Source organism: Mustela nivalis (assembly GCF_964662115.1).
Source record: "Mustela nivalis genome assembly, chromosome: 11".
In the NCBI taxonomy this organism is placed as follows: Eukaryota; Metazoa; Chordata; class Mammalia; order Carnivora; family Mustelidae; genus Mustela; species Mustela nivalis.
In genome coordinates this window covers 15,612,488-15,638,709 of record NC_139030.1, presented here as the reverse complement: position 1 = coordinate 15,638,709, position 26,222 = coordinate 15,612,488, and the positions used below count along the sequence as shown (strand labels likewise).

Genomic DNA, 26,222 nt, shown 5'->3' with positions numbered 1-26,222 from the left:
AGACATGAAATATTTAAACTTGCAAGATAAAGGTTGTCCCATGTGGCTGCAACAAAACATTTAAGAAAAAAAAAAAAAAAAAGGAAAGGATATAGGTGATAGGGGCAAGCTAAGGAGTTTGGATTTAACAGTGGATTATCGGTGATAAGCCACTGATAATTAAAAAAATAAATTTGTGATCTGGCCATGGAATAACTGAAAGTAGAAACAGCCTGTTGCCAGAAAGTGAGGGGGAGAAAACTGGATAAAATATATTAAAAAAACCCCAATTTTCAAGCATTGTGACAGTAGTCAAGATGGGACTCTCATTCCTGGAAGAAGGGAGACAACTGAGATTAATGTTTTAATTGCTCTGGCTTTCTGGCTGGAATCATTTTAGGAATTTCAGTGCAATGAGGAACAGTCCAAGAAGAGTTTAATGGTATCTCAGAGTCAGAGTCTCAGAGTCAGAATGAGAATGGCCATTGGAGTTCAGAAAGTTTGAAGCTTTTGGAACGTTGAAAACATGGACAAATACACTGGAGAGGAGGAGAAATCTTAATAGGGATTCAGGGGATCACCCTGAGTCTACTGCAAAAAACCCCTAGCTAAGCATGTAAATAACAAAGGACAGAGCTTAAAGAGCGCTGGCATGTGCTGAAAGTTCCAACCAGGCAGAATACTGGAATGTGTAGGAGATAGCCCACCAGAGTCATGCCTTTGTAATAGAGCTACACTAGCCACACAGCAGAAATCACCCAAACCTACACAAAATAAGATATTTTTAAAAGTCTTAAAATGATTTAGCTGACCTGTAGATAGCCTATACACTTATTGGAACAAAATCCAACAATTTCCAAAATAACAGAACAAAATCCACAAAATACTGTAAGTCACAATGGGTCAAAATCCAGTAAAACATTACTGGGTGTGTGAGGAAGCGAGGAAGTGAGGAAGGAAGGGAGGAAGAAAATGTGATTCATAACTGGGAAAAAAGCTGCTGTGAATAAAGAGAGACTCAGAAAAGAGAGAGATGGAACCTTCTACAAATACAATAAACCAGCTATTATAAATATGATTTTGAAATGTGTGAATATAAATGGAATCTTTTTAAAAGGAACTTGAACTTTAGTATTGGAAATAAAAATTCCACTGGAAAAGACCAAAGCAAATTAGACACTATAGAAAAAGATCAGTGAACTTGAAACTTTATCGATAGAAACTTTCAGAAATAGAAAAGGAATAAAAGAAATGAACAGAGCCTAAGTTAATGCAAGTCTATATATATGTGTGTGTATACACATAGACACACACACATACAATGTTTTTACTTAGAGTCAGAAGGGGAGGCACATAAGAAATATTTGATGAAATCCAATATTTGGTCAAATACAAGTAAGATGAAACATATAAAATTGCTCAAAAACCTCAAGTGAAATGTATCCCAATAGAAAAGGTAATTTAAAAACAAAGCAAATTAAACCATAAGTCACCAAAAATAAAAGGACTTCTATATATCCAAACATTATATAAATGGTAGTCAAGAATTACTGCAAAGGTCTTATCAGAAAATAAATAAATAAATAGGAAAGAAAAGGAAAGACAAACAGAGCAAAAAATCTTTAAAATGATGATGGAAGAATTCCAGAGAAGATGGCAGAAGAAGACAACCCTAAGCACAGTGCATCTCAGGGGTACAGCTAGGTAATATTCACATCAGTGTAAATAACCCAGAAAATGACAGGAAAACCAGGAGAACAAACTGCACAACTAAAGGGATCCATGGGACTGTCTGTGGGGAGGAAGGAGGGATGCTGCTGGAATGGAGAGGGGAGAGAAACATTCTCATCCATGGGAATTTGTCTTCCCTGTGTGGACTCTCCAAACATTTGGCTTTGAAAGCCAGAGGGGCTGAATTTCCACTACAACCAATGGGATGAAAAACCTGAAACTATAAAAATCAGTGGGCTCAGCTCTGGGAGGGCTGAGGGCAATAGGAAACTGAGTCTCCACCCTTAATGAGACAGCACAATAAACAGCCTGCAGAGATATAGCACAGAAGCAGCAGTTTGAAAAATGTTTGGGGCATCAGTGTGACTCATCTCATGAGTGTGACTGAAGGGCAGGGATCTTGAGACTTCTTCAGAAACAAAGGAGCTGGTAGGCACCATTACCTACTCCCACCTCCCAGCACAAACACAGGGACATCTACAGGAATCAGAGAAGCTCAGACACTTGCTCCTTGCTAACACTGCATGTTCTGCACCTCCCTCACCCCTGCACTTCAGATCTGCCCTCTCCAGCAAGGCAGGCCTTAATGCTAGTAAATTTAGTCCCCGCCCCCAAGTTTGTGGACCTTGCCCTTAGCAGAGCCAACCCCTCCAAAATGCTTTTAGCCAGAGACCCTGCAAAGAGGTGCTGCAAGCCTAGCAATGTGTAAGCAACCCCAACAGGGGCCAGAATCACTCCTAAGTGACACAGGAATGGGGGAACATAACCACACACACCATTCCAGCTGTGGACCCAGCAGTGGGAAAGAGACAGAGAGCTGGTCTGACTGCAGTCCCCATGCACAAAAGCTTCTCAGGGGACAAAACAGGTAAGCATCCTGAAGTTTGGTGCTACTGTTATCTCTGGCAAATGGTTGGTCAGACACAACTCAAGCCCAAGGCAGCTGGAGAATGGCCCAATAACAGAAAAGAGCCCCAACACGGCCCTCAACAGGCAAAGAGAGCCATTGCAGATGACTAGACTTAAGGAAAAAGCTACTCACCCACAACAGCCGGGCATGCACAACACACACAGGAATCACCCCTCAAGTGTCAGGGGAAGTGGGGACACTGCAGTATAGGACCTCCTTCATAAGGCACAGCTGACTTTCCTAGCATACAGAAACATACACAAAGATTTAGACAAAATGAGAAATTAGAAAAGGAAGTAGGTCTTTGAAAAGAACAAAATCACAACAAATGACCTAACTGAAATAGACACAAGTAATACACCCAATAGAGAATTTAAAGTAATAACCTTAAAGATATTTACTGGACCTGAGAAAGAGTAGAAGACATCATTAAGAAACTTAAAGAGAAAACACAGGAAAAAAAATATAATCAGATAGGAACTCAATAAATGGAATTAAAAATACACTAGTTGGAATAAACAGTAAACTATAGAAAGAAGAATGGATCACTGACCCAGAGGACAGAGAAATTGAAAGCAATCAAATTAAGCAGGTGAGAAAAAAAAGTTACACCAAACAAGAACAAACTTAACATCAAATGTAACAGCATTCACATTATAAGTATCCCAGGAATAGAGAGAAAGTAAATGGTACAGAAAATTTATCTGAAGGAACAGATAAAAACTTCCTAAATCTAGGGAAGGAAACAGACATCCAGAATCAAGAGGCACAGACAGCCCCCTTTGAACTAAATCCAAGAAGGTCTACAACAAGACACAAACTAACTGAAATGGCAAAAAGTAGCAATAAAGAGAATATTAAAAGCAACAAGAGAAAAGAAAACAGTTCTATACAAGAGAAACCCCATAAGGTTATCACCTAATTTTTCAGCAAGAAGCTTTGCAGGTCAGAGGGGAGTGACATAATGCATTCAAATGTTGAAAGGAAAAAAAAAAATTGCAGAAAAAATGCTCTATCCAGGGAGGCTAGCATTAAGATTAAAAGGTGATATAAAGAGTTTCCTAGGAGCTAGTTCTTTGAAAAGACTGATAAAATTGATAAAGCTGTAGTAGTACTCATCAAAATCAATAAATCAATAAGCAAATAAATACACTGAGGACTTAAAATCAGAAATGAAAGAGAAATGAATGATAAGCATAAATATAAAAAGGATTATGAGAGAATATTAAAGATTACATGCCACCAAATAGGACAACCTAGAGGAAATACATGAATTCCTAGAAATATATAATCTCCCATAACTGCATCAGGAAGAAATTGAAAATTTGAACATACCAAAAGCCATCAATGAAACTGAATCACTAATCAAAAAACTCCAAACAAAAGTCCAGAACCAGACAGCTTTACAGGTGAATTGTACTGAACGCTTAAAGAAATTTCTCTCAAACTATTCTAAAACCAAAACAAACAAAAACAAAACAAACAAACAAAAACAAACCGAAAAAAAACAAAAAAAACAAAAAACACACACACAGAGGAGGAAGGATATCTGCCTAGCTTCATTCCATAAGGTGAGCATTTCATGAGGCTAGCATTATCCTGACACCAAAACTAGGTAGACAGTACAAAAAAAAAAAAAAAAAAAAAAAAAGAATTACGGGCCAACATCACTGATGACCATAGATGCAGAACTCCTCAACAAAATACTAGCTAATCAAATCCAACAATATATTAAAAAAATGATCAAGTGGGTTTTACTACCAGGATGCATGGGTAATTCAACAATCACAAAGTTATCAATGTTAAACATCACAAAGATACAGGATAAAAACCATATCATTTCAATAGATGTAGAAAAAGCATTTGACAAAGTACAGTGTGATAGAAACCCTCAACAAAGTAGGTTTAAAGGGAACCTGAACATAATAAAGGCATTATTTGAAAACCTCACATCATATATGAAAAACTAGCCTTATCTGAAAAACTAACATTATCCTCAATGATGAAAAACTGAGAGCAGTTTCCCTAAGATCAGAAACAAGACAGGGAGGTCCATTCCCACCACTTTTATTCAATATAATACTGGAAATCCTAGCTACAGCAATCAGACAAAAAGATGAAAAACATCCACATTGGTAAGGAAGAAGTAAAATGTTCACTATTTGCAGATGACATGATACTACATACAGAAAACCCAACACCCCACCAAAAACTACTAGAACTGTTAAATGAATTTAAGGTTGCAGACAGAAAATTCAATATACAGAAATCTGTTCCATTTCTATACACTAAAATAAAGCAGCAAAGAGAAATTAAATAAGCAATCCCACTTAAAAATGTACCCCAAATAATAAAAGTCATAGAATAAAATGAACCAAAAATGTGAAACACCTGTACTCTGAAAACCATAAAACGCTGATGAAAAAAACTGAAGAAGACACAAAGAAATGGAAAGATATTCCATGCTCATGGATTGGAAGAACAAATATTGTTAAAATGTCCATACTACCCAAAGCAGTCTTCAGATTTAATGAAACTCCAGAGCTATGGGAAATGCAGCACATAGAATTCACAGCCTTTTCCCCATGATTCTTCAGTGTTTCACAGTTAAATTTTTTAAGTTTTGTTTTTAAAATTTTTGTTTTTTTTTTAAATTTTCCTCTTTCCTATTTTAACCTTTTTAAACTTTTATCTTATCAATACCATTTTACAAATATTTTAAAATTTTCATTGTTATAGTCATATTCTATCCCTTCATTGTATTTAACCTTACTTTTTATATACATGTAAGTTTTTCTTTAAAATTTGGGGATACAGTTTCTTAAAACAGATCAAAATATACCCTAAAACAAAGCTATATGCTTTGTTCTCATCTCCACCCTGATCACATGTTTTTCTTTCTTTTTTCAAACAACTTATCTTACTGATTTCTTTTTTAGAATCTTTTTTCAATTTTCATCTTTATAATCATATTCCATCCCTTCATTGTGTTTACCCTTATTTTTGGGTGTGTGTTTATTTTTTCTTTCTTAAAAATCTGGGGAGGCAGGGGCACCTGGGTGGCTCAGTGGGTTAAGCCTCTGCCTTCGGCTCAGGTCATGATCTCAGGATCCTGGGATCGAGTCCCGCTGCTTCCCCCTCTCCCTCTGCTGCTCCTCCCATTTGTGCTCTCTCTCCTCCTCTCACTGTCAAATAAATAAATTCTTAAAAGAAAAAAATGGGGGGAGGCAGTTTCTTATAACAGACCAAAACACACCCAAAATTAAGTGAGTGTGTGTGTGTGTGTTTCCTTTCTACTTTCTCCTCTGCTCGGTTTCAGCTCTCTTCTGATTTGGTTAGTGTACATTTTTCTATGGTCGTTGCTACACTTTTAGTATTTTGTTATCTCATTCATCTATTCTTATCTAGATAAAATGACAAGGTGGAAAAACTCACCTCAAAAAAAAAAAAAAAGAAAAAGAAAAGAAAAGAAAAAGAGGCAGTACTGATGGCTAAGTAGCTAATCATTATAGAAATTCGTAAGATGTCAGAACCAGAGTTCAGAATGACGATTATCAAGATGCTAGCTGGGCTTGAAAAAAAGCATAGAGGATACTAGAGAATCCTTTTCTGGAGAAATAAAATCCATTTCTGGAGAAATAAAAGGACTAAACTCTAACCATGTTGAAATTTAAAAAGCTATTAATGAGGTGTAATAAAAAATGGAGGCTCTTACTGCTAGGATAAATGAGGCAGAAGGGAGAATTAGTGATATAGAAGATCAAATGGTGGAAAATAAAAAAGCAGAAAAAAAAAAAAAAACTACTGGACCACGAGGAGAGAATTCAAGAAATAAGTGATACCATAAGATGAGAAAATATTAGAATAATTGGGATCCAGAAGAAGAAGAAAGCGGGGGGGGGGGGCAGAAGGTATACTGGAATAAATTATAGCAGAGAATTTCCTTAATTTGGGAAGGGAACAAGAATCAAAATCCAGGAGGCACAGAGAACCCCCCTCAAAATAAAAATCAATAAAAATAGGTCAACACCCCATCCTCTATTAAAACTTACAAGTCTCAGTGACAAAGAAAAATTCCTGAAAGCAGGTTAGAGACAAGAGATACATAACATACAATGGCAGAAATAATAGACTGGCAGAAGACCTATCCACAGAGACCTGGAAGGCCAAAAATGGATGGCATGATATATTCAGAGCACTAAAAGAGAAACATATGCAGCCAACAATACTATATCTACCTAGGCTGTCAATGAATATAGAAGGAGAGATAATTAAAAAAAACAAAAAAAAAAACAAAAAAAAACCCAAAAAAACACTTCCAGGACAAACAACAACTAAAAGAATTTGCAAATACTGAACCAGCCCTGCAGGAAATATTGAAAGGGATCCTCTAAATAGAGAACCTAAAAGTAACAGACCAGAAAGGAATGAAGACAATATACAGTAACAGTCATGTTATAGGCAATACAATGGAACTAAATCCATACCTTTCAATTGTTAACCTGAATGTAAATAGGATAAATGCCCCAATCAAAAGACACAGAATATCAGAATGGAATAAAAAATAAGACCCATCAATATGTTGTCTGCAAGAAACTAATTTTAGACCCAAAGACACCTCCAGATTTAAAGTGAGGAGGTGGAAAACAATTTATTATGCTAATGGACATCAAAAGAAAGCTGGGGTGGCAATCCTTATACCAGATAAATTAGATTTTAAGTCAAAGACTATAATATGAGAGGAAGAAGGACATTATACCATACTTAAAGGGTCTATACAACAAGAAAATCTAGCACTTTTAAATATTTATGCCCCTAACATGGGGTCAGCCAATTATATAAACCAATTAATAACAAAATAAAAGAAATACATTAATAATAATGCAATAATAGTAGGGCGCTTTAACACCCCCCTCACTGAAATGGACAGATCTTCTAAGCAAAAGATCAACAAGGAAATAAAGGCCTTGAATGACACACTGGACCAGAGGGACAGGACAGATATATTCAGAACATTCCATCCCAAACCAACAGAATACATATTCTTCCCTAGTACACATATAACATTCTCCAGAATAGATCACATTCTGGGTCACAAATCAGGTCTCAACTGGTACCAAAAGACTGAGATAATTCCCTGCATATCTTCAGACCACAATGCTTTGAAAGTAGAACTCAACAAGAGGAAAGTTGGAAAGAACTCAAATGTATACAGGCTAAAGAGCATCCTACTGAAGAATGAATGCGTCAACCAGGAAATTAAAGAAGAATTTTAAGAATTCATGTAAAAAACAAAAACAAAAACATGACTCTTCAGAATCTTTGGGATACAGCAAAGGTGGTCTGAGAGGAAAGTATATAGCAATATAAGCCTTTCTCAAGAAACAAGAAAGGTCTCAAATACACAACCTAACCCTATACCTAAATGAGCTAGAGAAAGAACAGCAAATAAAGTCTAAATCCAGCCAGAAAAGAGAAATAATAAAGATCAGAGCAGAAATCAATGAAATAGAAGCCAAAAGAACAGTAGAACAGATCAACAAAACTAGGAGCTGGTTCTTTGAAAGAATTAAGAAGATTGATAAACCCCTGGCCAGACTCATCAAAAAGAAAAGAGAAAGGACCCAAGTTAATAAAATCATGAATGGAAGAGGAGAGATGACAGCCAACACCAAAGAAATAAAAATTATAAGAACATATTATGAGTAACTATATACCAGCAAATTTGAGAATACAGAAGAACTGGATGCATTCCTAGAGACTATTAACTACTAAAACTGAAACAGAAACAGAAAACCTGAACAGACCCATAACCAGTAAGGAGATTGAAGCAGTCATCAAAAATCTCCCAACAGAGGTGCCTGGGTGGCTCATTGGGTTAAGCCTCTGCCTTCGGCTCAGGTCATGATCTCAGGGTCCTGGGATCGAGCCCCGCATTGGGCTCTCTGTTCAGCAGTGAGCCTGCTTCCCCCTCTCTCTTCCTGCCTCTCTGCCTACTTGTGATCTCTCTCTCTCTCTCTCTGTGTCAAATAAATAAATAAAATCTTAAAAAAAAAAAAATCTCCCAACAAACAAGAGCCAAGGGCCAGATGGCTTCCCAGGGGAAATCTACCAAACATTTAAATAGGAATTAATACCTATTCTCCTAAAACTGTTCCAAAAAATAGAAAGGGAAGGAAAACTTCCAAACTCATTTTATGAGGCCAGCATTACTTTGATCCCAAAACCAGACAAAGACCCCATCAAAAAAGAAAATCACAGACCAATGTCTCTGGTGAACACAGATGCAAAAATTCTCACCAAAATACTAGCTGGAAGGATCTAATAGTACATTAAAAGGACCATGACCAAGTGGGATTTATTCCTGTTTTGCAAGGTTGGTTCAACATCTGCAAATCAATCAATGTGATATATTAATAAAAGAAAGAACAAGGACCATATTAATAGATGCTGAAAAAGCATTTGGCAATGTACAGCATCCTTTCTTGATCAAAACTCTTCACAGTTGTAGGGATAGAGGGTACATGTCTCAATATCATAAGAACTATCTATGAAAAGCCAACAGCAAATATCATTCTCAATGGGGAACAACTGAGAGCATTTCCTTTAAGGTCTGGAATATGGCAGGGGTGTCCATTATCACCTCTGCTATTCATCATAATACTAGAAGTCTTAGCCTCAGCAACCAGACAACAAAAAGAAATTAAAGGCATCTGAATCAGCAAAGAAGTCAAACTATCATTCTTTGCAGATGATATGATACTTTATGTGGAAAACCCAAGACTCCACCCCAAAACTGTTAGAACTCACATAGGAATTCAGTAAAGTGTCAGGATATAAAATCAATGCACAAAAATCAGTTGCATTTCTATGCACCAAGACAGAAGAAAGAGAAATTACGGAGTCAATCCCATTTACAAATGCGCCCCAAACCATAAGATACCTACGAATAAACCTAACCAAAGCGACAAAAAATCTGTACTCAGAGTACTATAAAGTACTTATGAAAGAAACTGAGGAAGACAGAAAGAAATGGAAAAACAATCCACGCTCATGGGTTGGAAGAACAAATATTGTGAAAATGTCTATGCTACCTAGAGTAATCTACATTTTTAAAAAGATTTTTTTTTTTAAGGTGGCTCAGTGGGTTAAAGCCTCTGCCTTCAGCTCAGGTCATGGTCCCAGGGTCCTGGGATCAAGCCCCACATCGGGCTCTCTGCTCAGCAGGGAACTTGCTTCCTCCTCTCTCTCTCTGTTTACCTGTGATCTCTATCTGTCAGACAAATAAATTAAAAAAAAAAAAAAGATTTAAAAAAAAATTTATTTGACAGAGAGAGACACAGCGAGAGAAGAAACACAAGCAGGGGGAATGGGAGAGGGAGAAGCAGGCTTCCTGCTAAACAGAGAGCCCCATGCGGGGCTCAATCCCAGGACCCTGGTATCATGACCTGAACCAAAGGCAGATGCTTAAATATTGAGCCAGCCAGGCGCCCCACAGTTTACATGTTTAATGCAATCCCTATCAAAATACCATTAACTTTTTTCAAAGAAATGGAACAAATAATCCAAAAATGTATATGGAACCAGAAAAGACCCCGAATAGATATAGGAATGTTGAAAAAGAAAATGAAAGTTGGCGGCATCAGAATTCCAGACTTCAAGCTCTATTACAGAGCTGTAATCATCAAAACAGATGGTATTGGCACAACAAAAGACAAATAGATCAGTGGAACAGTATAGAGAGTCCAGAAATGGACCATCAACTCTATGGTCAACTAATCTTTGACAAAGTAGGAAAGAATGTCCAATGGAAAAAAGACAGTCTCTTCAACAAATGGTGTTGGAAAAATTGGACAGTCACATGCAGAAGAATGAAACTGGACCATTTGGATGAAAGATCTCAATGTGAGACGGACTCCATCAAAATCCTTGAGGAGAACACAGGTAGCAACCTCTTTAACATCCAGCCACAGAACTTCTTCCTGGAAATATCACCAAAGGCAAGGGAAGCAAGGGCAAAAATGAACTAGTGGGACTTCATCAAGATAAACAGCTTTTGCATAGCAAAGGAAACAGTTAACAAAACCAAAAGTCAACTGACAGAATGGGAAAATATACTTGCAAATGACAGATCAAATAAAGGGCTAGTATCCAAAATCTGTAAATAATTTATCAAACTCAACACCCAAAGAACAAATAATCCAATCAAGAAATGGGCAAAAGACATGAACAGACATTTCTGCAAAGAAGACATCCAAATGGTCAAGATACACATGAGAAAAAGCTCAACATCATGCCACTTGAAGGAAATACAAATAAAAACCACAGTTAGATACCACCTCACACCAGTCAGAATGGCTATAATTAACCAGTCAGGAAATGCCAGGTGTTGGCGAGGATGCGGAGAAAGAGGAACCCTCCTACATTGTTGGTGGGAATGCAAGCTGGTAGAGCCACTCTGGAAAACAGCATGGAGTTTCCTCAAAAAGTTGAAAATAGAGCAACCCTATGACCAAGAAATCGTCCTACTGGCTATTTACCCTAAAGATACAAATGTAGTGATCCAAAAGGATATGTGCACCCAAATGTTTATAGCAGCAAGGTCCACATAGCCAAACTATGGAAAGAACCTAGATGTCCATCAACAGATGAATGGATAAAGAAAAAGTGGTATATAAATACAATGGAATACTATGCAGCCATCAAAACCCCCCAAATCTTGCCATTTGCAATGACATGGATGGAACTAGAGAATATTATGCTAAGTGAAATAAGTCAATCAGAGAAAGACAATTATCATATGATCTTTCTGATATAAGGATTTTGAGAGGCAGGGTGGGGGTTCATGGGGGTAAGGGAAGGAAAAATGAAACAAGATTGAACCAGGGAGGGAGACAAATAATGAGACTCTTAATCTCAGGAAACAAATTGAGGGCATCTGGGGGTGGGGGAGGGATAAGGTAGCTGGATAATGGACATTGGGGAGGGTATATGGTGAGTGCTATGGATTATCTAAGACTGATGATTCACAGGCCTCTACCCTTAAAATAAAGAAACATTATATGTTAATAAATAATAAACAAACATTACAGGGACAAAAATAAAGGGGGTGGTATATGCCTGTTTGGTTCATAGAGTTGGTAGAGTGTAGACTCTTGATCTTGGGGTTTTGAGTTTGAGCCCCATGTTGGGTACAATGATTACTTAAAAAAATAAAATATTTAATTTTTTCCCCAATGGATATAGATACAAAGTTCACTAACTAAATACTAGCAAGTAAAATCCACCAATTTATAAAAGAATATTATGGATACATGGGTTTACCTGAAAAATCCATGACTGTTACAACTTTCAACAATCAATCAAAGCAAATCACTCTATTTTACTATTAACTATGAGGATTTACAAGACAGTAGTTGATAAAAGTGAAAAACAGTAAAAAAAACAATAAATAACAGCAAGAATAGAAAGGGAATTTCTTAGATTAACAGAATTTACAAAAATACAACAACTGATACCACACTTAATGTCTTGATGTTGAAAGACTGATTGCTTTCTTCCAAGATTGAGAGAAATTAAAGACTCAATGATATACATACATACTTATGGATTAGAGGGCTATTTTTAGTATGTCAAATCTCTCCTATAAATTTACAGATTTAGTCTATCAAAATTTCATCAAGTTACTGATGCTCTTTTCGTGTTTTGTCAACTCATTTTAATTTTAATATTGTCTATTGCCATATTCTCAAATTCATTAATAATTTCTTTTATAGTACCTAATATACTATTAATCCAATCTAGTATTTTTCATCTTAGATTGTTTTTATGAATATCAGATTTTGCAGTTTTAAATTTTTAGTATTTTAACTTTTCTTTTTTTAAAAAATCATTCATGTGTCTGCTTAATATCCTCATGCCTATTTTCTAAATATATAAGATGTAATTATAATCGACTGGCAATATCATTAAAAAAGAGAATATATTATTTGCATTATTTCTATTATTTACATTTTTATACTCATCCTGGGGGTAATATTTTCCTGATTTTTCTACATGCCTCATAATTTTGTTATTGGAATCCTACTGTGGTAATGTCATCTTACGGGGTGCTAGATAGGTTTCTATTCTTTTAAATATTCTTTTTTTTCCCCTTCTTTTTTAAATTTTTTTATTTTTTATAAACATATATTTTTATCCCCAGGTTTATGAATCGCCAGGTTTACACACTTCACAGCACTCACCAAAGCACATACCCTCCCCAATGTCCATAACCCACCCCCCTTCTACTAACCCCCCTCCCCCCAGCAACCCTCAGTTTGTTTTGTGAGATTTGTATTCTTTTAAATATTCTTAAGCAGAGTAGCAACTTGATCAGATTTGCATTTTGAAAATGTAAATGCTAATTCCAGGTATAGGGCAAAAGAAAACATTTCACTGGAATAAAAAGCTCAGTTAGAAAACTGTTGTTGTAATCCAGTCAGGAGAGAAATTATGAGAGTTTAATCAGTGCCTAACACAGTGCTTGCTTGCCAAATGATAATCATCGGATTATTATTTGTTGTGTTGTACTGATTCCTGATCAATACATAGTAGTTAGTTATTTAAATTAACTTTTTTGATTTATAGAATATTTTATATTGGAAAGCAATTCCATGCTGAAGGAAGCTATCCTGAAGAAGAAGATAGTAAAGTCAGAAATTAAAATGCTTCATATTGACGACTATGGTAAAGTTTTGTGCATGCTATGTTATTTAAGAACAACATTCTCTGCATCTTATATTTTTATGTGTAAATGACTCTCCATATTTAATATTTTGCTCTTTCTTTAAAAGAACTTCCTTTACAGTTGTCCTTTCCCAAAGATTTTACGGACCGAAACCAGTATGCTCTTCTGTTAATAATGTAAGTATTCTATTTGTTTTTGAAATGAAGGAATCTAAAGGCTTTATAATTTTTCTTATGTCTCACATGACAGCATTCTGATTAAAAAAAAAACAATAAAAAAAATTCCTACATGAGATCTACTCTCTTGACAAATCTTAAATGCACAATAAAGTATTGCTAACTATAGGTACAATGCTGCATAGCAGGTCTGTAGAACTTACTCATCTTGCATGACTAAAATTTTATACCCACTGAATATCAACTCCCCAATTCCCCTCCCCTAGCAATACCACTCTACTCTCAGCTTCTAGGCTTCTAGGAATTTGATTATTTTAGATGCCTTTGAGACTGGAATCATGCAGTATTTGACCTTTGGTGACTGGCTTATTTCATTTAGGATAATGTCCTTAAGGAGCATCTATGTTGTCATAGGCCCTGTGCTCTTTATCAGTTGTTTATGCAACAGTGAGAAAACACTGATTGCCACTGGTGAAACCATTGGTTATATTTATATCACTCCTGCCAGTTCTCCTTCTTGGGTTCATGGCCAGCAGGAAGTACCTCCCATGCTCAGAAAACCTTTTTCCAACTTAGAATCGAATTCATTCATACTTTCTGTGAGATCATATTCTGAAATAGTACTGGGCACAGAGACACCTAGCATCTAATGGTTGACTAACTTGATACCGATGCAGCATTTTATTCCTGAGAGTTATTGGTTATTTTCCTCATTAAGAACCTAGCCAGCATATATTGCTAAGACAGTGCTTAAAGTTGTCTAAAATTATATCAGAACCTTATTAGGAAAGGGAAATGAAAACAGAATTACTTGTTGTTTGAATATAGAGAATATAGAGATTAATTGTTCAGTCTATGAAATCAAAGTTCCTGGCTTTAAATTTCAGTTTTGTCATTAATTAGCTGTGTCCTTGAGGAAGCTGCTTAACTTCATTTAGGGCTCAATTTCTCCAAATACAAAACAAGCATTAAAATACAGGCTATGTTTTAAGGCTGCTTTTTAGATTAAATGAAATACAACATGTAAAGTGCCAGGCACATGACTGTTTTAATTATTTTGATTATAGTTCATTATTTTATATAGATTATAGATTCTTTAATAAATAGAAATAGTTTGTCACATAATTATAAGCAGCTAAATACAGAAAACATTATACTTAATATTTCCCCACATTCCATTATCTATTCCTAATGTTAATGCCTAAACCTCATCTAGTTTTTCATGCCCAGACCATTCTCCTTTGTCCCTAAATAACCAGAAGGCCCTGAAAGTTCTTGGTGACTTCCTGAGGAAGTTCTTATTTGCTCTTTTATAATACCTTCTTTTGTCCCTTCTCTTTCACCTACTTTTCTTCAATCCCTACTTAAAGTATATGTGTGATTTATTGAGGAAAATATTTCAGGAGACAAAATAAGGACAAAAAAAAAAAAATCTTAAACCCTATATTTTGTCTCAGTCATATCTCCCTTTGGGAAAAGAGGCCTTTTTATTCACTTGGGGTGGTGGTTCTCAGAGAAAGGAACCCTATTAGGCATTCTTCCATGAAGTACTGCCTCACTCATGCAGATGGATATGTAGGCAATCATTCACCTGTCCGTTGGCTCCAGAGTAATGTCACAGTCTGGGGTGAAAAGTAGATGGGAATTACAGATTCTCACTATAGCCCTAGGTCAGAGAAACTACCTAACTTGTTGTGGCATCTGATACGAGCTTTATGCTGGATGATTTTTATTTTGTAAGCACTTATAGATTGCCCTCCCTAAGCTGTGAATCAATGGATCCACCCTCTCCAATATACTCTTGTCCAGACCCCAAACAGGATGCTGCAGCCCTGGCAGTGTGGAAGCAGGCCCTAGAGTAGCAAGCACCACTTCAAAGTGATGCATGCCCCTAAGAAAGTGAAAATAAACACACACACACCAGTCAGAGAACCACAGTAGGCTGGAGGCAGACAACTGATCTGACTCCAGGCCCCACCCACCAATGAAAGCTTCTCAGGGGACAGCCAGGGAAAGTGCCCTGAAGTTTGGTGCCACTACATCTCTGGTAAATGCATGGTCTGACTCAAGTCAAGCCCAGGGCATTTCCAGGCTGGCCCATGGACACCACAGGGAGTAAACACTGCCCACAATAGGCCAAGAAAGCTACTGCAGATTACTGGACTGAAGGAAAAAGCAGTTCTGCCACAGCAGCACAGTAGATATATCACACATAGAAGACACCCCTGAAGGAGCAGATTCTGGTGAAAAGGGGACACTACCTAGCAGGAAACTAAAGAGCCTCTTCTTCATAATGCCATTAGTTGCAAGTCCAGATGTGGCTGTCTCCCCTAACACAAAGAAGCGTTACAGAAAGTAAGACAAATAAGGAGACAGAGGAATATGTCCCAAATAAAAGAAAAAGACAAAATCACAGCAAGAGACCAAAGCAAAATGGAGGTAAGTAATATGCCTGTTAAGAATTTAAAGTAATAATCATAAAAATACTCAGCAGACATAAAGAAAGAGTAGAAGACATCTCTGATGCTTAATGAGATTAAAAAAATAACTGATTAGAGGTAAGGAGCACAATAAATGAATTAAAAAATATACTAGATGTAATAAATAGTAGAAGAGATAAAGCAGAAGACTGGATCAGTGACCTGGAGGACAGAATAACAGAAAATAAGCTGAGCAGATGGGGATTATATTATATAATATATAATCAGGTTATATATAACCTATATATGTCTCATATGATATATAATTATATATAATACAAATATAGTCTTCTATATAATATATAAGCAGATTATGTTATATAACATGTATATATTATATATATATGTATATATACATATATATATATATATATATATATATATAAAACAGACTTAGAGAATTTAGTCATTTGCTTTATTGGGTCACAGAAGAAGAGAAAAGAAAAGGAGGCAGAAAATTTATGTGAAGGAATAATAGTTGTAAATCTCTGAAATCTGGACAAGGGAACAAATCCAGATAACCTAGGCACAGAGAGTCCCCCCACGGACACATAAAATCTACCCAAGGAGGTCCACACCAAGATATACAGTAATTAAGGTGGGAAAAGTAGTGACAGAGAATTTTAAAAGCAGCAGAAGAAAACAGTTAATTCAAAGGAAACCACATAAGGTTACCAGATGATTTTTTAGTAGAAACCCTGCATGCCAGAGGGAGTGGAATGCATATTCAAAATATTGCAGCCAAGAATATGCTATCCAGCAAGGCCATCCATTAGAATAGAAGGTGAGATAAAGAGTTTTCTAGACACACAAAAGTTAAAGGAATTCATGACCTGTAAATGAGCCCTGCAAGAAATGTTATAGGGGACTCTGAGTGGAAAGGAAAGATCATAAGCTATGGTAAGGAAAGTAGGAAGCACAAAAGTAGTAAAAATAAGTATATTTATAAAAGTCAAGGAACTGACAAAATAAAAGGATATGAAGTATGACACCATATACCTAGAAAGTGGGAAGTTGTTAAGAATGAGTTCAAACTTAATATATACTGCTATATACAGAAGGTATTATATACAAACTAAATGGTAACCATAAATAAAAAAATATCAGTGATATGCAAAAAATAAAGAGAAAGTAATCAAGTACATCACTAAAGAAATCCAACTTATCTTGAGAGAAGAGAGCAAGAGAAGAAAGTAACAGAGAAGAACTACATAAATGACTACAAAACAAGTAACAAAATGACAGTAAGTACTGACTTATCAGGAATGACATTGAATGAAAATGGACTAAACATTCCAATTAAAAGACACAGGGTAATAAAATGGATGAAAAAATAAGACCCATATGCTGCACACAGAAGACTCATTTCAGACCTAAAGACACATGCAGATTGAAAGTGAAAAGATGAAGAAGAATCCATCATGCAAATGGGTGTGAAAAGAAAGCCGTGATGGCAATACTTATATTGGTCAATATACCTTAAAACAAAGACTGTTATGAGACAGAGAACAGCACTATATAATCATTCAGGGGACAATCCAACAAGAAGATATAGCAATTGTAAGTATTTATTCACCCATCCTAGAAGCAAACAAATACATAAAGCAGTTAATAACAAACATAACAGAAATAATCAATAGTAATACAATAACAGTAGGGGCCTTTACACCCCACTTATTACATCAATGGACAGATCATACAAAGACAATCAAGAAGATAACAGTGGCTTCTAAGGACATTTTGGACCAGATAGACCTAAAAAATTCTGTTCAAGACATTTCACCCCAAATTAGTAGAATACACCTCCTTTTCAAGTGTACATGGAACATTCCGAAAATAGATCACATCTCAGACCACAAAGTAAGTCTCAACAAATTTAAAAAGACTAAAGTCATACCTGGCATCTTTTCTGAGCAGAATGTTATGAAACTAGACATCAATCACAAGAAAAATTCTGGAAAAAACAAATTTACTAAGATACTAAATAACATGGTACTAAACAATGAATGGATCAAACAAGAAATCAAAGAGGAAATAAAAGATAATAATAATACATGGAGAGAAATGGAAAGGAAAACACAACGATCCAAAATCTTTGGGATACAGGATGTAGCAAAATTTCCTCAAGAAGCAAAAAAATCTCAAACAAGCAACCCAACATGACACCTAAAGGAGCTAGAAAGAGAGTAAAAAAACACCAAACCAGTAGAAGGAAGGAAATAATAAGGTTAAAGCAGAAATACATGAAATAACAACTTAAATAGTGCAAATCAATCAAACCAGGAGTTGATTCCTTGAAAAGATCAACAAAACTGATAAACATTTAGCCAGACTCATAAAAAAAGAGAGACTTAAATAAAGCCAGAAAGAGGAGAAATGACAAATGATACCACAGAAATAAAAAGGATTTTAAGAATATTATGAAAAGTTACATTGCTAGCAAATCTGACAACCTAGAAGAAATGGATAAATTCCTAGAAACATGTAATCTACTAAAAGAAGAAGGAAGAAATAGAAATTTAGACAGACCAACTACCAGCAATGAAACCAAATCAGTAATCAAAAAAGTCTCCACAAGCAAAAACTCAAGACCAGATGGCTTCACAGTTGAATTCTACTAAATATTAAAAGTTAATATTTAATTTATTTAAATTTAATTTGACTAATTTAAAAAGAAATTTATTTTAATTAAAATTAAAAATATTAAATTTAATTTAATAAATTTATTAAAAGTTAATACCTCTTAAACTATTCCAAAATAGAAGAGGAAAGAAAACTTCCGAATTCATTCTATGAGGTCTGCATTACCCTGATACTAAAATGAGATAAAGATACTTAAAATTAATTAATAAGAGAGAGAAAAAGAATATTATAGGCTAATATTCTGATAAGTAAAGACACAAAAATCCTCAACAAAAATCAGCAAGTTGAATCCAACAATACATTAAAAAACTCATTCATCAAAATCAAGTGAGATTTATTCCCAGGATGTAAGGGTGGTTCAACATTGGCAAATCAGTCAGTATGATACATTGGATCAAGAGCAAGGATAAAAACCATATGATCATTTCAACTGATGCAGAAAAATCCATCTGGCAAAGTATAACATCCATCAGAAAAGTAGGTTTAGAGGGAAAATAACATCATAAAGGCCATATGTGAAAAACCCACAGCTAAAATTATATTCAATGGCGAAAAACTGAGAGCTTTCCCTCTAATATCAAGAACAAGCCAAGGTTGTCCACTCTCACTGATTTTATTCAACATAGTACTGGAAATCCTAGCCACAGCAATCAGGTAAGAAGAGCTAATGAAATCATCCAATTTGAAAAAAAAAAAAAATCACCCAATTTGGTAAAGAAGTGAAACATTCACTATTCACAATGATATGGTATGATGTATATATAAAGAACTCAAGACTCTACCAAAAAGCTCCTAGAACTGAAAAATGAATTCAGTAATGCTGCAGGACACAAAATCAATGTACAGAAATCCATTGCATTTCTATGCAGTAATAAGGAAGCAACAGAAAGAGAAATTAAGAAAGCAGTCCTATTTATAATTGTACCAAAAATAATAAAACACTTAGGCATAAACTTAATCAAGGAGGTAAAAGACTATACTCTGAAAAGTATAAAACATTGATAAGAAATTGAAGTCAACACAAAGATATTTCATAAGATGGTTCATGCTTATGGTTGGAAGAACAAATACTGTTAAAATGTCCATACTACCCAAAGCAATCTACAGATTTAATGAAACCCATATCAAAATACTAAAAGCATTTTTCACAAAACTAGAACAAATAATCTTAAAATCTGTATGGAATCATGAAGGACCCTGAATAGGCAAAACAATCCTGCAAAAGGAAAAGAAAGCTGGAGACATCACAATTCCAGACCTTAAATTATACTACAAATCTGTAGTAATAAAATGAGTATTGTATTGGCACAAACAGAACAGAAAACCCAGGAATAAACCCACAACTATATGGTCAATTAATCTTCAACAAAGGTGGAAAAACCATGCAATGGGTAAAAGACAATCTCTTCAACAAATGGTGTTGAGAAAACTGGACAGCTACATGCAAAAGAATGAAACTGGACCACTTTCTTATACCAGATACAAAAAATAAATTCAAAGTGGATTAATGACCTAAATGTGAGATCTGAAACCATGAAAATCCTAAAATAGAGCATAGGCAGTAATTTCTCTTACATAGGCCATAGCAACATCTTTCTAGTTACATCTCCTGAGGCAAGGGAAGAAAAGCAAAAATGAACTATTGGGGCTAAGTAAAGATAAAAAACTTCTGCACTATGAAGGAAACAATCGACAAAACTTAAAACCTATGGAATGGGAGAAGATATTTGCATATGACATATCTGATACAGTGTCCAAAATATAGAAAGAACTGATACAACTCAACATCCCAAAACAAACAACCCAATTAAAAATTGGGCAGAAGACATGAATAGACATTTCTTCAAAGAAGACATGCAGATGGCTAACGGACACATGAAAAGATGCTCAACATCACTCATCATCAGGAAAGTGTATATCAAAACCTCAATAAGAAAACATCTCACACCTGTCAGAGTGGTTAAAATCAATAACATAAGAAACAAGTGTTGGCAAAGATACGGAGAGAATGGAATCCTTGTGCACTGTTCATGGGATGCAAACTGGTAAAGCCACTCTGGAAAGCAGTACGGTGGCTCCTCAAAAAACTAAAACCAGAACTCTCTGATCCAGTAATCACACTACTGGGTATTTACCCAAAGAATAGAAAATGATAATCTGAAAGGGTGTACGCACCCCTGTTTACTGCTGCATTATGTGCAATAGGCAAATTTGGAAGCAGCCCAAGTTTCCATCAAAAGAAGAGTAGAGATTGAAGCAGTGATCAAAAAACATCCTGAAAAACAAGAGCCCAGGACCTGACAGATTCCCTGGGGAATTCTACCAAACACTGAAAGAAGAAATAATACCCATTCTCCTGAAACTGTTTCAAAAAACAGAAACAGAAGGAAAACTCCCAGACTCTTTCTACGAAGCCAGCATTACTCTGATCCCCAAATCAGGCAAAGACCCCATGAAAAAGGAGAATTTCAGACCATATCCCTGATGAATATGGATTCCAAGATTCTCAACAAGATCCTAGCTAATAGGATCCAACCGTACATTAAAAAGGTTATCCACCATGGCTAGGTGGGATTTACCCCTGGGATGCAAGGGTGGTTCAATATTCACAAATCAATCAGTGTGACAAAAGAAATCAATAAGAGAAGAGAGAGGAACCACATGGTCCTTTCAATTGATGAAGAAAAAGCATTTGACAAGATAAAGCATTCTTTCCTGATTAAAACACTTTCAAAGTATAGGGACAGAGGCAACACTCCCCAATTTCATAAAAACTATCTATGAAAAACCCACAGCAAATATCATCCTCAATGGGGAAAAGCTGACAGACTTCCTTTTGAGATCAGGAACACGACAAGGATGCCCACTCTCACCACTGCTGTTCAACATAGTACTAGAAGTCCTAACAACATCAATCACACAACAAAAAGAAATAAAAGGTATTCAAATTGACAAAGAAGAAATCAAACTCTCTCTCCTCACAGATGACATGATACTTTATATGGAAAACCCAAAAGACACACCCCCAAACTACCAGAACTCATACAGCAATTCAGTAATACGGCAGGATACAAAATCAATGTACAGAAATCAGTTGCTTCCTTATACAGTAACAATAAAAATACAAAAAGTACAGGGAAATTAGAGAATCAATTCCATTTACTATAGCACCAAGAACCATAAGATACCTTGGAATAAACTTAACCAAAGAGGTAAAGGATCTGTACTCGAGAGGTAAAGTACAGAACACTCATGAAAGAAACTGAAGAAGACATAAAAAGAGGGAAAAGCAATCCATGCTCATGGATTGGAAGACTAAACATTATTAAAATGTCTATACTGCTCAGACCAATCTATACTTTCAATGCCATCCTGATCAAAATTCCACTGGCATTTTTAAAAAAGATTTTATTTATTTATTTGACAGAGAGAGAGAGATCACAAGTAGGCCGACAGGCAGGCAGAGAGCGAGGAGGAAGCAGGCTTCCCGCAGAGCAGAGAGCCCAATGCAGGTCCCAATCCCAGGACCCTGGGACCAAAACCTGAGCCAAAGGCAGAGGCTTTAACCCACTGAGCCACTCAGGCGCCCCTCTGCCCCACCATTGGCATTTTTCAAAGTGTTGGAACAGACAATCCTAAAATTTGTATGGAACCAGAAGAGACCCCAAATTACTAAGGAAATGCTGAAAAAGAAAAACAAAACTGGGGACATCATGTTGCCTGATTTCAAGCTTTACTACAAAGCTGGGATCACCAAGACAGCATGGTACTGGCACAAAAACAGACACATAGACCAGTGGAACAGAGCAGAGTCCAGCTATGGACCCAGAACTCTATGGACAAACAATCTTCAACAAAGTAGGAAAAAATATCCAGTGGAAAAAAGACAGTCTCTTCGACAATTGGTGCTGGGAAAATTGGACAGGTATGTATAGAAGAATGAAGCTGGACCATTCTTACACCATACAATAAACTTCAAATGGATAAAAGACCTCAACATGAGGCAGGAACCTATCAAAGTTTGAATTTTAAGTATCTGATTTTTCTCATTTTTTTAATCTTCCACATTTAAGCAGATGAAAAATTCACCTGTAATGCAGATGAAATGATTAAGAAAAGATAGTGGCATTTAATCTAGGTAATGGAAGGGGAGAAGGGGATCATTGTGTTTCATATTTTTCTCGAACAAACTCGACCTTCTTCTTTCACAATGTATAGATAATGCATCGTAAATGTCAGTATTAATTTCTTAGTACTACTTAAAAGTGTACACCGTCAAAAGTTGGTATCTTGAGAAGGTACCACAGGAAAAACAAATTCTAAATTTATAGAAAATGTAAATGTAAGTGGTTGGTAGAGTGTCACTTGTTAGACATCTACCAAGAGGTGAAAACTTAGCCAAAATGTATGTTTTTGGACTTTCACTACTTTTCCCTAAAAAATCTTAGGGATTAAAGCATTCAAAAGATATGGTATTAATTCAGGAAAAGGCCCAGACTTAGAGCTTGGTAAAAATAAATAAGACTTTCAAAATCTTAAATTCTTTATTCCAGTTAAGAATTATAAATACTTTTTAAGAATGTATTTATATGTCAAAGACAGTAAATCAATATGTTTCTAAGGTCTACTTTAATTAAATTGTGTTCTTTCAAAGATCTGGATTATTCATCTGTGGTTTACGGTTAGTTGCTTTACCTGTGTCTCAGTTTACTAAACTGTAAAATGATTCTTCTAATAATTGTCCATAGTTAGCACTATAGTTATTATTATTATTATTATTTCTATTTAACTGACACATAAAGTAAACTAAGATTAGTATCACCTGAGCTTATACAGGCACATTTTCAGTTGGTAAACTGAATTCCAGAATCCAGATTTTATAGTTAGAAGGAAAAAAAAGTAACATATAACCACCAATATAACCACTGCATATAATTGAAAGTGATCGACACCCTACTGTGGGTAACATGCACATTCAGTTTATATGTAATTATCATCCATCCATTCCTCTGTTAGGAATCCACTGTAATCCCTGATATATAGCCCATGTATTGCTGGCCTCAATGTTAACATTCACAACAGCCCCATGCTGAACTGTATTCTCCGTTAGAAAATGAAGAAATAGGACACTGTTCAGGAGTTCGTCAACTGCTGCTTTTTTAAAGATGCACATGCTTTGTTCTGTTTTCATCTAGAAAATTCCTATATCTGTTAAGTCAACATGTAGAATATTTTGTATTATAATATCTAAAGCAGACCTGCTGCATAGGAGATTTACATAACAGTTCACACACATCAAGAATAAGGTCAGTTCTCCTGTTCTTGATCTGTTTATGCAATGTGCTAAACTTTCGTTTGACTGTGACCATCTCTAAAGAGGTCCAAAGAAGTGAATCAAATGCTGGTCTACTTCAGTGAAGATACAGCCATCCCCAGAAACTGAAAGTAAATATCACCAAACTCCCTTCTCTTTCTACCTCCTCAGCTGCTCTGTTAGAAATTATCCCAGATGGAAACTGGCCAATGGTAAGAATTAATGTAGTAAGACTCTGACAGCAGAGTTGATTAGGAGATTGGAACTTGCTCCCATTTACTGCACAATTTCTGTGAGATATCCCTGAGGCCCTTTTCTGTTGGTTTTCTTCCAATATTTTCATGTGCTAAGATGTTTATCCTGAGGTTAATTTTGTGTGGATAATACTAACAGTCCATTTTTCAATTTATAGCTGGCTCATTAATATCCATGCTGTTCAGTGCCTCAACCTGCGTTCTGATAAGCTTTTCATTTTTTGGCTTCCTACAACAATAGAAATAACTTGATTTAATGAACTGGATTCTGCTTTTTCTTCATTGCTCTAATGATAATTGTAATGCAGTATTTATATCATACTAAGGATATATTCTCGGGCCTTTATTCAAGGGAAATCAAAGAACAAAATCCAATGGAATTCCTTTTAAAACAAGGAAAAATACCTTTAATAGACAGAAACTGGCCCTAATAGGAGGAAGCCTATTCTATTAAAAAAAAAGAGGAGGAAAGGGAGAGATTGAGTAGAAAAGTAGGGGAAGGATTAAAAAAAAAAAAAAAAAGATCCCATTTATTAAAGCAAAATAGCCTCTCAAATTCAGAGATCCAAATTCTGATCAAGAAAAAGAATTAAGTGGGGCGCCTGGGTGGCTCAGTGGGTTAAGCCGCTGCCTTCGGCTCGGGTCATGGTCTCGGGGTCCTGGGATCGAGTCCCACGTCGGACTCTCTGCTCAGCAGGGAGCCTGCTTCCTCCTCTCTCTCTCTCTCTCTGGCTGCCTCTCTGCCTACGTGTGGTCTCTGTCTGTCAAATAAATAAATAAAATCTTTAAAAAAAAAAAAAAAGAAAAAAAAAAGAAAAAGAATTAAGTTATCAGTAGATTTTGAATATAAAGAAAACCTACTGGGAAAAAAAGACTTAAAAAAAAAAAAAAAGACCTAATTCAAAGCCACAAGTTTTATAATCCAGAAAAGTATGCCAGGGTAAGATTTTGGGGGTGGGGGGGTGTGCCGAAAGAATTATCTTTCTGCAGAAGCAGGACAAGAAAGAATTTACACATACAGGGACACACATATTATACACCAATACACAAATACACATGATTATGTGTGGAAAGAAATCAGGCGCACACACATAAAACAAATGTCTACATATACACATCCTTTTATTCTGAACTAACTGAAAGACCCACCCACTGTTAAAAGTAGAACTTTTTAAAATTACTTTTTTAAAAGATGTATTTATTTGACAGAGAGAGAGACAGCACAAGCAGTGGGAGCAGCAGAGGGAGAGGCAGAAGTAGGCTCCCTGCTCTGCAGGGAGCCTGATGGGGGACTCAATCCCAGGACCTTGGGATCATGATCTAAGATGAAGGCAGACACGTAACTAACCCACCCAGGAGCCCTCAAATTAGAACATTTTTAATGAAACTGTATTTTCCTTTAAACAAAAGAAAAAAAAATTGAGTACTGTTATACTAAGGCTCAGAAATTATCTAAATTGTCTAAAGCCACTGGACCTGGGCTCAACTCAGTCTGGTCCTATCATCATACCACCTGTACCCTTTTCAGGATAGCACCCCACATTACTATAATTGTAATCCCAGTGTATTAATGCAATTTTTAAAAAAGGTGTAACACTGAATAGGATATATGAATTCAAGTATATGAACACAAGTGTTGAAGAGTAATAGAATTTGAGAATTTGACTGATAAGCCTAATTTTGTATGTACTATCTGGTAGGCCTTATCGTAACCACCACCTGGAACAGGCTTTGCCAGTGTAAGAAAAGTTCTAGGTAGAAGCCTAAATAACCCTGACCATTTCAAACACTTTCCTATAACCCGGGCGGGGTGTGGGGGGGAGATACACAGCCAAAAATTATATTATAAGCAAACCAGGAATCAGAAAATTGCAGATATTAGTGATATTCCTAATGGAATATCACTAATATTCTAATACTAATAGATTCTAATACTAATAGAATATTCTAATACTAATACTAATAGATGGGAATGTGTATAAAAAACTGTTCTCTGACAGAAAAAA

The 26,222-nt window shown here is 35.7% G+C and overlaps 1 protein-coding gene and 1 long non-coding RNA gene across 4 annotated transcripts in view; one reads left to right on the top strand and one right to left on the bottom strand.

The window, feature by feature from the left end:
* LOC309843666 overlaps nucleotides 1-26,222 on the bottom strand; it is a 58,106-nt gene that overhangs the window by 1,093 nt on the left and 30,791 nt on the right. The gene's annotated exons all lie outside the window — the stretch shown is intronic.
* DPP10 (dipeptidyl peptidase like 10) overlaps nucleotides 1-26,222 on the top strand; it is a 1,373,984-nt gene that overhangs the window by 1,324,448 nt on the left and 23,314 nt on the right. For all 3 annotated transcript variants that reach the window (XM_082689264.1, XM_082689263.1, XM_082689265.1), the window contains exons 18-19: nucleotides 13,250-13,348; nucleotides 13,456-13,525. In XM_082689264.1, coding sequence (XP_082545390.1) covers nucleotides 13,250-13,348; nucleotides 13,456-13,525 — 169 coding nt within the window. The remainder of the gene's footprint in view (nucleotides 1-13,249; nucleotides 13,349-13,455; nucleotides 13,526-26,222) is intronic.